Genomic DNA, 14,236 nt, shown 5'->3' on the forward strand with positions numbered 1-14,236 from the left:
CGCGTGTTCGACCTGGGCCCGATACTTCGTTTTCCCTCTCCGTTACTCCATTGCCCCACTGCGATTTTTTTCTTTGTTTTCGTCTTTGTCCTATTTGACCTCTCCAATACCCAGCTCGCGTTGTCTTCGGCGACGGACGTCATTGCATGACCGATGATGAAATGGGCTTCTTGATCCCAACCCCGTTCTCTGGCGGCATCACATGCTGCTTTCCGCCGAGGAAGCTCGGCAGTATCGCGGTTGGCCGCAGCCCTACGAGGATCTACAGGACAGACAAGGCAGGGAGACATCCAACAGGGATCTGATATGGACTTGACGGTAGCCGAGGGAAGGCAAATTTGTCGCCTCGCCGTGAGTTGTCTCACGACCGGGCGGTTTACGAGGGTGCATCCCTACGTTCTTTGCGCTGGGGCGGGGAAGAACGGCCGCAGGACTGGAATGGGCCATCCCCTGTTGTTGTTGCTTTTTTTTTTTCCTATTTATTTTTTGATCATTAGGACTTGAGATATCCTGTAATACTGCATCACTACATTTCACTGCTGCTTGGATACTTTGCTGCCTACAAATCTGCAGAATCTGTGAGTAGCCTGCAGTCTGCGCCACCGCTTCGGCACATCGAAGTATAGAAGTATAGAAACATCTACATCCGCTACAACGAGCCGAGTTAGATGAGAGAGAGAGAGAGAGAGAGAGAGAGAGAGAGAGAGAGAGTATGGGCTCATGTCCCGCTCCTGCCCGACAAATGAGGTTAGCGAGATGCGGTCTGGTACGGTGTGTCAAGTGCAGTGAGCTGTCATCTCCGGTCTCCTGCGATCGAATGTAGTAGGTCAGACCGACTTTCGCCCCCACGACTGTCACCCCTCGCCGACAGTCCGATAGCCTGCTCTTCACGAGTTCACCAGTGCTGGTTCATGAGAAGTATCGGTCGAGGCAATTGAGTCTTGGTTCGTCGATTTGCGCCTCGAGGAGGGCCCCCCTTTTTACTTCCCGTTTGCGGCACAAGGTTCTCCACTCAATGCGGGATGCCAAGTCCAGGCTGACACGCACTGGACCGTGTCGAAAGGAGGCGGGTGAGAGGTGGTGAATGCTGGTCTCGAGCGAGTCGCCCGCGAGGCGGCATGGATCGCCTGGAATCACCAATTGGGGGCAGGGAATGGGCAGAATCGAGATCCCATGCAAAGTACCATGGACATGGTCGATGGCCGCGATCCCCGCCGCCCGAGAGCATTTAGGCGCTTGGTGGCCCAGTTCGCATTAGTGTCCAGGCGGGCTTAGCGGTTGTTGGGTGACTGCGCCCGAGCAACCAGAGTGGAGGAGGGGCCAGGAGACGAGGATCATGGGCAATGAATGAGATAGATTGGGAATTTATCAATTTGCACCAATTTGTACCAATTTTGATCCAAGTTAATCAAATTTTCACAACCGGTCGGCAGTCTGTGACTCGTAGTTTTGGGTAGGAATCCAAGCGGATGTAACGGAGACGCGCCCAAGGAAACGAAGGACCCAAAGCCCCCCGAAAGTCGCCAACCCGCCCAAACCGCCCAAACCCGCCGGGGCCCCCCCGTTTCATCCCCTGCTCGCTCTCTGACCTCGTACCTCTGACCTCTGACCTCTGACCTCTGACCTCTGACCTCGTACACTCTCTCCCTTTCTCCTCCTCAACCTCCCCCCCCCTCCGTCTTCTTCGTCCTGCTTCCACCCCCTCGTTCGCCAACTATTCCTCCCTTCGCTGGTCGTCGGGCATCCAATTCCTTCCACTCTTTCCCGCTCTCTTCTGATCTCCGACCTCCGACCTCCGCCACCCCTGATCCCTATCGCGATCTACCAAAGCCCTTCATGTGGACTCTATCACGACACAACACACAACCACTACCGGGTCCCATTCAGCAGATCGCCCGGGCAGATATCGTCTCGTGAACGATCAGTCTTCAAAAAAAACCTCCTTTCCCGAACCCTTATCATCCCGCCCTCCCCAAAAAAGCAAAGAGAAACGGGATCAACCCCCCCCCCCCCCCCCCCCCGCGCCAGCCATGTGGCTCTACCGGGGTGCGCAGTCGGCAGTATTCTACTATGCCACCTGCACTCCCTGTGCGATGAGCATTGATCGCCGGAAACGCAAAAAGGATGCCGTGCGAACCCAGCGATTGAACGCCAAAGCCGATCCCGACCTCGTCACCGACCAACCTCGGCCGTTCCCGCAACCCACCCCATTCAGTACCAACGAAGGATGGCAGGAGGAAATCGTCCTGGGACCCGGCCCGCCCGCTCGTCGACATCGTAACCATCCTCGGACAAATAGTTGGAACACAGATCAAAGCTCGCTGGTGAAGAAGGACAAGAGTGGCGGCCTGATGCAGCCCCTCAATGACAAGTGGAAGTCGATGCGCTACCAGCGGGAGGATGAGCCGCTTTGGGGCCAGGAAGTCCTCGGCTCATCCATTGGCTTCTCCGGCCGAGGTCGGGCAGACCCCGATGAACCGTCCAAGTACTACGCTGCCTATGTCCCCCCGTCAATGATCTTCATCCGCCCATTGTGAGTGGGCCGCGTTGCCGTGCGGAGACGAGATGGATGCTACAGCCGCCGCCAAGCGCCAAAGTCATGGCTGGAAAAGAGCGGTTCGACGACATGTCCCCTCGCGATAGTGTGGGTGGGTTTGCCGCAGACTGGCCGTCTCGCACATACCGAAGCGTCGCGTATCACAACGAGATCAACACCGAAAGCCCCAGTCACGAGATTGGGGACGGGGTCTCCGATGTGAGAGAGGTTCAACAGCAACTACCTCGCCAATCCTCTGTGTCTCGGGTTCGCAGAAGCACGGAAAGCACCCCTCATGATGATTTCGACATTCCGCGGAATTCTCGATCCGACTCGATGTTCTCTATTGCCGACAGTGACCAGTCATTCAGCGCTTCTTGGAGATATCCCGATACTCCTGCCACCCGACCAGCCTCAAAGTCCACCGACGAAAGCGAGAAAGTATACGCTCGGCCGCAAATTTCCAAAACCCTCTCGACTCTGGGACGGGGCGACAAGCACAAGGTACATCTTCTACAACTGGAGATAAACGATGATCCGCACGATGAAGTCGCCCTTGGTCAATTGGAACGTATCCGGCCTTGGCGGTGGAGCATGGATATCTAAATTCCCAGCCTCGTCACCTCATACGGACTTTTTACCAACTCCCCCGATACATACCTCGACTACCAACATCCTTTTTCTTCCTTTGAGGGCCTTTCTTCCCCCCTCTTTTTTTTTGGCTACCCGGCGTTGGAGTAAAAAGATCAGCAAGCATTTCCGGATTTTCGTTTCTTCCCTACCCTTCCAGCATCAACTCCTTGTGTCAGCCTGACAGGCCCCATTAAAACTGCATCATTCTTACAACTTGGGCTAAAGAGCACGGCTGGTCCCAGATGCCCCCAAACCAGGAAGTTGATGAAAAGTAAAAGCCTCGATCGACTGCTATGCAGAAAACTACCGCAAAGGGCGGTGAATTTTGTTCTCCTGCGACACCTCATCCTTACTTTTGGCTTACAGTCCTTCCGATTTCTCACTCTCTCTTTACTCTGGACAAGAGTACCTACAGCGCCTACCCCCTCCTTGCTCTCGTTTTTGACGGACCACTGTTCCCTTTTTTTTAAGGCCCTTCTTTCCTTTCGTCTTCTCAAACCTTCCTTTAGCTATTATTATCCCTTTTATCACCCTTGACCTCCTGTATCATAATCACCTCCGCAATTCGGGTTACATACATAGCGCATACATAGCATGATGAAATCATTGGATTTGGCTCTTCTCGTTAAAAGGTACATTGGGTACCTTTCTTTTCTCCGTGTCTCTATTTAGATTTATTTACTTTAGAGCCATTTCGTTTCGGCCACATTTTGCAATGAGCAAATTTCATTGCTTACATACTAGATAGAGCAAGATCGATCATCCTGGCTGGATCTCTACTCATGAATGAACATGAGCAACCAACGTATCCCGACCGCTATTGCCTGGCAGTTTCTCAGTGTGTGCGCGCACTTGAGCTCCAAGGCAGCGACCCGGATGCCAAATACAAAAGAGAAGAGCCACAAGTGCGATAGGCGCGAATTCGAGACATGCGAAGTAAACTTCATGTGTCGACAATTTCCCTCCAAGACCTTCGGCCGTCTCAATAAGACGGAATATTGTCCTCATATAAACCAGGAGAGTGGATACTGAAAACGACAGGCAGAATACTCGAAAACCCTGCTCCTTGATGCGGCGGCGAGCTCGAAGTTGGAATGTTGTCATCAACACGACGAAGATGCTCATAGCAAACACCTGGTACGCGAGACCCGCGAGAAGGATGTTGTTTGCAGTCTCAGGATTCTGGCGTCGGGACTCCTTCACGCCAACCAGGACGGCGCCGGCAATTTGCACGATTGTCGAGATCACGTCCGATGTTATGAAGAATCCTAGGATGACGGTGGGCCGGAGGAAGGAATACCCGTTCCCTAATCTGGAGATGAGGGCTGAAAGAACGGTATACACCCCTGCGGCAAGGAAAACCGGTGCGGTCACGACAAAGAAGTAGTTCAGGACAAAATAGATCAGGTTGTACGGGTCTTTCTTGGCTGACAGGCTTCTGGCAATGTACCCTATGATCTCGAACACCAAGCCGGTAGAAAAGGTCATCCACCACCAGCTTCGGTATCTCCAAATTTGGGTCGTATGGAGTATCAAGTGGAGAAAGAACCAGGCCGCAGCGATGCCCGCTAGGACGATAGATGGGGTGTAACCGTAAATAATGACGCTGGTATCATTTTTCCCGCCGGGATTCACGAAATTAGGGTCAACATAGCCAAAGGACCGCGCTGTTTACCAATTAGTCCTCTACACATGGCCAAAGCTGTTAAAACTAGAAGTTTGAGGTTGGACATACCAACAACATCTTGAAAGCTCATCTTGAATGCCGCGCGATGTGAGACCGGGGTACAGGTGGCCGTGACCTGTCCAGGACAAGGGAAAAAGCCCCTGCTCGAGGCAGATGCTGAATGAATTTTGGGCTGGCTTTGGTTCACATGCCGGACAGCAGTCTTGAGAGCCCTTTAATATTTAAGTCTGCCAAGTCTCCGTCAGGCTCTGCTCGTAAGTGGCGTCATATTGTATTCTAGGCGAAGAAGCTGAAGCTGGCCAAGGATGAGCGTTCGCTTTTGATTTGGTCGTTAGTATCAAGATACCCCACTACGCTCTCAGGGCCTGAGGACCGATCGCCTCACCATCACCAATCATCGGGCGGAAGATCGCAGAAGTGGAGGTCGTACCCCAGAGAGGAAGATAATCAGGATTATTCTGGCCCGATCGGGTATCTCGAGTCCACGTGGCCCTCGCTTAAATCTAAGCTTACACTGTACTCATTATATTTTTATATTTTGCTTTATAGGTATATAGGACTATATACTATATATGGGAACTGTGGGAAGTACATCGTTGATTATTGGGCGCTTGGCGCTTTTGTCGAGAGAATAGAAAGGCAGTAGTACCATTTGGTTTTTGAAAATTCAAGGCAAAAAAATTCTTGGCGTTGATGCTACTCATCTCCGAGCGCGGCTTCTCGAGTTATGGCGATTGCTCCGTATTTTAAGAATTATATCTACAAGAGGTGTCAACCGTCGAAAGCCACCTTGTTACTACCCAAGTAATTTGCAGCCGGAGCTACATAGAGAGCCAGGGACAGTGTATCAGCTAGTGACGTAAGAGACGATCTACGAAGGACATGTCTTTGTATTCTCTCTCGTATCAGGGCGAGAGAATTCAGATAAGATATTCCGGCGGGTCGAGCATCGGTTACAGTTGCATAAATGCCTGAATAGATTCCCAGTGTTCTGGATCCTAGCCAGCATGCTCCTAGTGAAAGATAGCCGAGACCCGGCATGGCCAAAAAAAAAAAGCTATAGTTATCCATAAGTGCAGTCTTGGCATGATGTCGTAAGATATCTGGTGCCATTTTTACAGTATCCCCAAGGAAATTCGTTGAACTGCCGCTCTGACTCAGATGGGCCATCGATGCAAGCTGTCCAATTATACCCTTGCCACTATATACAGCCCCGATATAGTCACCTTTCAAGCCACACTTTTGATTATTGTAGATGAAGCTCGTTGGCAATGGAGACTTTGTGATTGGAAACCAAAGTATTCTATGATTCCCTGCTTGTTTCTGTAGAGTATACCCGGAGACTATACAGAGATAAGAAGGGAATCGGATATTATATAATGGCGGGATGCGCATTGGGATATGTGGGTCTTCCCCGTGGCGGCATCTTTCCCCTCAACAAGCCCCCTCTTAAAAGAATCATTAGAATCCCAGTCCCTTTGCTCAACTCAGTTCCACATTGCTCAGAGTTTTAATTTTCCATCAAGATGGCAGACAAGTCCCTCAAATCCACCTGCCATTGTGGCGCCATCACAGTGATCGTGCCTCACCAACCAGAGGAAATCAACGAATGTCAATGTACAATCTGTCGACGCTACGCAGCTGCTTGGGCGTACTACAAAGTGAATGAAGTCAAATTTAATATGAAAGAAGGCGCCAAACTCCGTCGGTATGTTTGGGGAGATAGATTGATCTCATTCAATTTCTGTGAGAATTGCGGATGCGTGTAAGTCTTGATCTGCTCATCGTTTGTGGATCTCAAAGGGTCCGCTGAAACTCTTGGCCTGAATGTAGATGCTATTGGTGGCCGCTTGAAGAAAAAACGCCAGATGGCGGTGCAGCTGAATTCGGCCTAAATACGAGGAATATGGATCCTATGGAAATATTGCAAGTTAATCGTAAGATTGACAACGCCTTCCTGTTCCGGCCTCTCAACGATAAAGCTTCTGCGCATGAGCAGGATAAGTCCAAGTACTGAACTGTTTGTGTAAAATTTGTTGTCTAATTTAATTGAAAAGAAGTGTCCTTACATCGAAAACACATATCATGATACATCAATACAATGCCGAGGCAAAGAAGCAGACGGGCTCAAATTAAGCCGAATGTTAAGTGCTGCTTGATTGATACTGGTGATCCTGATTTATTACAAAAGATTGACTTGGGTGCTCAATTTATAATTTTGTCTTTCTAAGCGAACATTATATTAACATGAATTTCAAATTCACGAGTCATGCAAAAGTGGAGGGGAGGACGATGACTAAAAGGAGTGACATCCTGGGCTTGCATGGGAAAAATCAAAAATTGAGCAATAATGAGACAAATTGATGGAAATTGAAATAGAGAAGCCAAAGTGGCAAAACTATCCTGTTTCCTTGAAAAAAAGAGTGAGAGTCAACAATGGTGACCGGATATGGACTTCAATGTCACGAGAGCCAGATCAAATATTCAATATTTGATGTAAGCCCCAAAGGCCCGAAATGGACCACTTATTGGGGGGTGAGATAGCCGCCCCCGCCGAGATCGATGGTCTCACCGTCCAGCCAAGTGTTATAGCTACTGTCGTAGTAGATGGAGTAGCCCGCACTGACGATGTTGGCAGCGGTAGTATCCTCATCGGTGATGACAGTAACGTAAGAGTCGGCAGTCAGGGACCAGGTGCTATTGGAGTCGAGGTAGATGGTAGCATTAGAGGCAGTGTTCTCGGTGTTGATGGCTCCGGACCAGGTTGAATCCGTCAGGATCAGATAGCCAGTGGAGATGTCATCAATGGTGACAACACCGCTGATATCAACATCCGTCAGTTCAAGGGTGAGGTCTCCGCCGTTAGAGCCTGAGGTACCGAACTCAGAGTTTGCAGCAACGTTGGCAAGAATACCAGACTCGGTCGTAACGGAGACATCGTCAAGAGAGACAACTGCCTCGATGTTACCCACATAGATCAGACCATAGGTACCATATGTCTCGGCGATAGATCCGCCCGTGACATAAGCGTAGGCCACATCCGAATTGCTACTACCAGTAGAGACAATTTGGAAAACACCATATTCTTCGGTACCAGAGCTGATATCCGGATCGACAAGGGTGAACGAATTTGAGCCATCGATAACACAGGCAGGAGCGATAGAGGCGGTTCCAGTGAGGCTGCTCACTGTGATATTACCAGTAGAGTAGACAAGGGCAGATTTGCTGCCGTAAGTCATAACAGTGGCTGTATTGACCACAATAGTACCGCCGCCGCTATCGGTAGCAATAGCAGAGCCTCGCTGATCTTCAGTGGTGATAACAAGATTCTCTCCGTAGATATAGCCGCCGGCGGTGTAAATACCATGGGCACCATCACCGGAGGCAGACACAGTGACATCGTAAAGGTAGACATCAGCACCATCCTCGTAGGTGTGAAGACCATTAGCACTACCACCATCAGTGGTGATGGTACTGCTGTACATGTACAGGGTACCATAGGTCTCAACGCCAACGGCTGCGTTCAAGATGGTGAAGGATGAATCATCATCGTCGGAGCTATCCCCAGTCTTGTAGATAGTGACGTCAGTCAGATAAGCAACACCAGTCGCCTCGACAACCACGGCATTCTCGTCGGTGGCAGTAGCAGTGATATAGACACCAGAGATTGTTGAGGTGGTCGAGCTGATAGTAATAGCTCCTTCAGTACTAGTAGCCTTAGCAGAAGAACTTGAAGTAGTCACTGATGAGCTAGCAGCGGTAGACGATGTAGCGAATGAGGATTTGGCAGCGGTACCAGCGATTGCACTACCTTGGAAGCCAGAAGAATTGGGTGGCCGACCCGGCAAGGCAGTGACCCGACTAACGAAACATGCGATGCAGCTAGCTGCACAAACTGCCTTTGAGAGGAAACGCATTTTAAGACTTATGGATGATGAAAAGGAATGTGCGAACTAAAATGCTCAAATGAGAAAGAACGAATGAATGTAAGAGGAAAGAATGGAAGATTGAAATGCTACTAAGGCATGGTAGAGGTCTTCTAGTCTTTTATACAGGAAAAAGGGCTCCAAGCATCGAGCAAGTCTAAGGACCTGGAATGGAGGAGTCAAATCCTACAGTATGAATGAAACACGTTGGCGGGATGAGGCCCACGGAATACGCAAGCCCGCACTATACAAGGCTTTCCACGGCGGATCAACGCCATATAGTTGTCAAGATTTCCGCAATGGGTAAATTGAGAGCGTCGATACACACTCGGGATCTAGGATTGTGAGCCCTTCCAAACAGATGTCTATCTCAAAACAAACATAGATTGCTGTTTCGTTTACAAATTCATGTGACTTCTTACGGTCTGATTCTTCTGGATTGAAGATTCCTGACGGAACCCTTCCGTTTTTCTCAATACGGGAAAAAACCCTGTCAAGGTTGTGATCTCACCCCTGTAGAATCACTTTCTGATGTACCTTCGACGTCGTCAAGTCATTTTCTTGCTTCTGTCGAAAAAAAATCATGGTCGAAGATAGCAGGGTTGTTGAATAGAGAATTTTCCTTGTTCCCATCCAGGGGTAAAAGCTTGCTTCCAGGATAGCAGCCCAAAGTGCCGCGATCCCGACGGCGTGACAACTATGCCACCATGAATAGAGTAACAATGCTTATGCTTCAAATGTGGTCGGAATGTGGAGTAAGTCAGGCTCATATACTGCGGGATTAATCAAGCTTGCTTCAGATGCATTACAATCTAGCCCGATCGCAGTTCGAATGTTCGTTCGCTAACCAGGATAGGGATGGTCGGCTGTTACATGAAGCAATGGTGTGACTCCACCGAGGTGGCTGATCCAGCTAAACGGCTCTGTCAGGAACCCGTTTGTTCCCCCTGGGTATACAAACCCCGCCGCACTGAGCGACTGTTCTTACCACCCCCTAGTTTGATTGGTACAATGCACCTAACACCGAGTTCCTGACGGACCCTCTATAGATTAATGCCGACAACGCCACGTTGACGACGCAACGGAGACCGAGAAAAAATCGATCCCGCCCCCTTCGGAGCATCTAGATCGGGTTTCGATATTGTGACTTTCACTCCCCCAAACTTCTCAACCAATTATACCCATCCGAGAATTTCAAGCCATAGTACTACGGTTTCTCCTGTCGCTGCCACTAGTTTTCTGGAATAATACAGTCCAAAACTGACTTTGCGGTGGACGATACACAGAAGTCGTGGCTATACCTGACTAACCACTCATGATGGCACCTTTTCGGGACAAGATGGCATTCTGTGCAGGAGAGAAATATAAGGGGAAAGCATGAGGTTTGGTGGTGCTTTAAGTCTGCATATCACACGATGTTGGCAAGGCAGAGTAGCATGGAATTCTTGCGAGCCATGTCATATAATGCTGAGCGCCAGGCCCCTTTGATCCACGACAATAACGAATCACACTAAGTTCCTAGAGACATCGCTACTGACTGCAAATTCTGAAAGGCCGAATCCGCTCTATTAACCCGCAAGACGGGGTCTGAGCTGCCTGTCTTTAGCTGAACCTTCCCACCAGATTTGGGATGCTGTTCAACACATCGTCCTCCTTGCCCTCACCCCTTCGAACATACTTCAACTCTGAATACTCCCTAGTCCCCTCAGGGTCCGTTTGTCCCCCACCACACGAGCAATGGTCATGATTGCGGAGTTTATCGGCTTTGTCGTAAGCGTGCAGCCGATTGTGGTCCACGCATAGCTACATGAATTAATTAATATCCAAGCCTTGAGGCCACCCCCGCAACCTTGAACAGCCCGAAGTGGTAAAGTAATAGCAAAAGGTTTCTGTAACAGCCTCATCTCACAATATCCGCAAGCCCGGGGACTTCACAAAAATGCAAGGTTTATTGGGGGAGCCCACCTGCCAAGAAAGTCAAGTATATGAAGTGTACACATATCCGGAGCAACTGAATTTTTACATTGATTGAACACTCGACTTCGGCTGTATGGCAAGACTCGGCTCCACTTAGATGTCGCTCTTCTCACGCAAACCTAGTCGGAACGCCGTCGGTCGAGGCGCGACAGCCTAGTTCGTCAAGCAATTTTGATGTTGTGTCATCGAAAATGGGTTGATGGTGACACTTGATTTTTCTTTACTATATAATTTCCCAGATTTCCTCCACAATTCGACTGTCACTCAGCTACCTTGAAAATCTATCTCGCAACAATCAGCTTATTCAATCACGGCATCATGATCGCACCCGGGCTCCTTCTTTCGTTGATGCCCTATGTCCGACTTGGCCATGGCCTGACTTTGACTGGAGATCCTAGCTTGACTATGGATCTCACAGCCGATGCGGCCGATAACGCTCTTGTGGCCGACTGGGATATCTCTGTTGTTTCATCTTTGCAACAAGCTTTGGAAGCAACTGTTGAATACTCTGGGAGCTCCAAGAGCACCTCCGTTGATGACGAGACCTTGAGTGCCACTGCCAATGACACATCGGTCATAATCATCACAGCTGGAGCAGATGTGAACCTGACAGACGATACCATCGTGAAGCATGGCTATTCTTCCAATCTTTGGGAGGCTAGCTTCTGGGGTATGAACGCAGCAGTGAACGTTCAAAATACGTCTATTTCGTATATCACTGATATTAACGTCACAACCCACAACGGCGCCGCTAATATCTACGCCTATGGATCTGACACAGTTGTGTATGTTGATGGTGCGTGGCTTTATAGTTCCGGACCAGTTGCGCATGGACTCTATGCATCCGGAGATGGAACAATTATTGCCACTGATGTGCGTCACTATTCTGGTGGAAATCGTTGCTCGTCATTCGCTGGTGATAGCCCGGCTGGCTACGTGACTGTTGAAGACTCCGTGGCTCATACTGCTGGCATTGGTAGTGCAATTTTCTACGCCCTTGGAGAAATCACTGCTACCAATGTTACTGGGTGGGCAGAAAACTCTCCTATTCTTTTCATGGATGGTGATCAGACTGCTACCATCTCGGATAGCACCTTGTATGCAGGCTTGCTAGCAGGATTTGTCATTTTCTCTTCGTCGGAGAGATATTCCGGTGCCAGTTTAAGCATTAGCTCATCCACTATTGAGCTTCTCAACGAAGATATTCCTGCATTGTGGTTCGGCAATGTCATTGCTGATGCCACTCTTGACGACGTGACTATCACCACCGAATCTGGCATTCTTGTCGTTGCGAACTACTCCCAAGTCACCCAAGACTTCGACTACTACGCCGGATATGACGATAATAGCGCGCTTTCTCCGGCCGAGGCCTACATTACAGTGTCAGACAGCACTCTTACTGGCGACTTGGTTGCCTACAATGAGTCGCTTATCAGCTGGTCCCTGACTGACTCTTCCTCCTGGACTGGAACTGCTTACTCTGGATATGACACCTACTATATTGGTGTTAGTCTAGACTCCACTTCTACCTGGACTCTCACTGCTGATACTTGTGTCTACAACTTTACCGACACTGACACATCTGTAACCAACGTTAAAAGCGCAGGCTACACTCTTACCTATGACAAATCCTCTTCTGCCAATAGCTGGCTCGATGAGAAAACAATTTCGCTCTCCGGTGGGGGCTCACTGGTCCCTGGTACCTGCAATTAAACTGGGACTTTATCATCTTCAATGCGACTTCCATCTTGGTTTATCGAAAACATGCAATGTACCAAGCGGAGACATGAAGACAATGGGTGTTTATCGTCATGAAGAAAAATTTGCCAATTAGTTTAAGTTTTAGGTTCGTTTGTATCTAATCTTTCTGATGTCATAAGCTGCATTTTGAAAAATTGAACCAGAGCTTCAGCGTATTCTAAGTCTTGGATCAACAGTCTCGTATACTATGTTAAACCATTTCAGAAACCAAAAAATATTTAATAACAAAATGCATTTGACTCATGACTTGATAAAGTCAAGCAGATCTTTGTTGACTTCGCCGACATTGATGTTGTGAATAGCATGGGATCCTCCTTTATAAATCTTCAGCTTGCCTTGGGGGAGAAGTTTTGCTGACTTCAATCCAGCTGCCTCAATAGGAACCACTTGATCATCATCCCCATGGAGAACCAAGACAGGAATGTTAATCTTCTTTAGATCTTCCGTGAAATCTGTTTCAGAGAAATCCTTGATCGAGTCGTACGCTGACTTAAGACTGGTATTCATCGATTGCTGCCACCAGCTCCGAATCTGCCCCTCACTTTTCTGGGAACCCGCTCGGTTGAAACCGAAGAATGGCCCGGTAGGGACATCCAAGAAGAATTGCGCGCGGTCTTTACGCATGGCTTCTCGGAAAGAATCGAAGACTGACTTATCAGTCCCCTCGGGATTGCCACTTGTCTTCAGCATTAGAGGAGGCACGGCTCCCACAAGAACGGCTTTCTTGAAACGACCCGTGCCGAGCTTTCCAAGGTAATGGGTAACCTCTCCACCTCCATGGGAATGGCCAACCATTACTGCATCTTTGACCTTTAGGTGTGCAAAGAGCTCCTCAAGGTCATCGACAAATTGGTCCATATTGTTTCCGTCCCAGGTCTGGGTAGATCGACCGTGACCGCGCCGATCGTGTGCGATGACACGATAGCCGTGTTCGGCCAGAAACATCATTTGATTTTCCCAATTGTCACTGCTCAAGGGCCAGCCGTGAGAGAAGGTGACGATGGCGCCGTGGGGGTTACCCCAGTCTTTGTAGAAGAGCTCGGCTCCATCTCGAAGTTTCAAATGCGGCATAGTTGACAAGAAGCACAATGCTCGGCACTCGGTAGTATTTTCAAATGTCAATCTATTATTTTTGGGAAGAATTGGAAGACTTGGCTCATTTTCCAACAGGATTGAAGTGCCATATTAAATAAAAATGTTGGGCTTACGCTGGCTAGCCAGCAGAGCGCTTCACGAATACTCTACAGCGTCATGTATTGTGTCATAGTGTCATAGTGTCATAGTGTCACGTGATAGATGATCCGCCGGGGAGGTTTCTTTGGACGATTTGTTCACCTGCTTGGTGTGATCATTTATTGAATTGTAAATCTGATTGTGCAAGGGGAAAATGGTTGACATTGTACATGTCACTGTGGGTCCATCTGATCCACCACTTTATTCAGCCTCGCGGCATTTGACAAGTCTATCTCACAGCTTCAATTTCTTGGGTTCTGACGATGGTTCCCACATTCGTTCTAAGTCTCCTACCTTCGACGTACCAAGGTCATTTCAATTAATTCCTCGCCAGTCGATTCTTGAAATGTACATCCAATATTGCGAAGCTGATCTAACAGATTGAATACCATCCGAAAACAGGCGGACCGGTCGGCTGGTAATGTAGGTTCATTGGAGTTAAAGCCTGTAGCTGTTTACCAGAAGTTGTCGAGAAGGAAGACT

At 49.0% G+C, this 14,236-nt stretch overlaps 6 protein-coding genes across 6 annotated transcripts; 3 read left to right on the forward strand and 3 right to left on the reverse strand.

The window, feature by feature from the left end:
- Positions 1–2,030: 2,030 nt before the first annotated feature.
- Positions 2,031–3,142, forward strand: N7462_005567 (uncharacterized protein; the record flags this gene model as incomplete). Its single annotated transcript, XM_057077285.1, has 2 exons — positions 2,031–2,533; positions 2,590–3,142. The coding sequence occupies 2 exons, from the start codon at positions 2,031–2,033 to the stop codon at positions 3,140–3,142; spliced, it is 1,056 nt and encodes a 351-aa protein (XP_056932865.1).
- An 807-nt stretch (positions 3,143–3,949) lies between these two features.
- N7462_005568 (RTA1 domain-containing protein) lies at positions 3,950–4,926 on the reverse strand (the record flags this gene model as incomplete). The annotated part of the gene is made up of 2 exons (XM_057077286.1): positions 3,950–4,836; positions 4,905–4,926. The coding sequence occupies 2 exons, from the start codon at positions 4,924–4,926 to the stop codon at positions 3,950–3,952; spliced, it is 909 nt and encodes a 302-aa protein (XP_056932866.1).
- A 1,456-nt stretch (positions 4,927–6,382) lies between these two features.
- On the forward strand, positions 6,383–6,873 carry N7462_005569 (uncharacterized protein; the record flags this gene model as incomplete). Its single annotated transcript, XM_057077287.1, has 2 exons — positions 6,383–6,564; positions 6,690–6,873. The coding sequence occupies 2 exons, from the start codon at positions 6,383–6,385 to the stop codon at positions 6,871–6,873; spliced, it is 366 nt and encodes a 121-aa protein (XP_056932867.1).
- Positions 6,874–7,381: 508 nt separating this feature from the next.
- N7462_005570 (uncharacterized protein) lies at positions 7,382–8,773 on the reverse strand (the record flags this gene model as incomplete). The annotated part of the gene is made up of 1 exon (XM_057077288.1): positions 7,382–8,773. One exon carries the CDS (start codon positions 8,771–8,773, stop codon positions 7,382–7,384), a length of 1,392 nt encoding a protein of 463 aa, XP_056932868.1.
- Positions 8,774–11,077: 2,304 nt separating this feature from the next.
- N7462_005571 (uncharacterized protein) lies at positions 11,078–12,472 on the forward strand (the record flags this gene model as incomplete). Its single annotated transcript, XM_057077289.1, has 1 exon — positions 11,078–12,472. The coding sequence occupies one exon, from the start codon at positions 11,078–11,080 to the stop codon at positions 12,470–12,472; it is 1,395 nt and encodes a 464-aa protein (XP_056932869.1).
- A 288-nt stretch (positions 12,473–12,760) lies between these two features.
- Positions 12,761–13,591, reverse strand: N7462_005572 (alpha/beta fold hydrolase; the record flags this gene model as incomplete). The annotated part of the gene is made up of 1 exon (XM_057077290.1): positions 12,761–13,591. The coding sequence occupies one exon, from the start codon at positions 13,589–13,591 to the stop codon at positions 12,761–12,763; it is 831 nt and encodes a 276-aa protein (XP_056932870.1).
- Positions 13,592–14,236: the final 645 nt, after the last annotated feature.

Source organism: Penicillium macrosclerotiorum (genome assembly GCF_028827735.1).
Source record: "Penicillium macrosclerotiorum strain IBT 26536 chromosome Unknown utg000006l_segment0_segment0, whole genome shotgun sequence".
Lineage (NCBI taxonomy): Eukaryota > Fungi > Ascomycota > Eurotiomycetes > Eurotiales > Aspergillaceae > Penicillium > Penicillium macrosclerotiorum.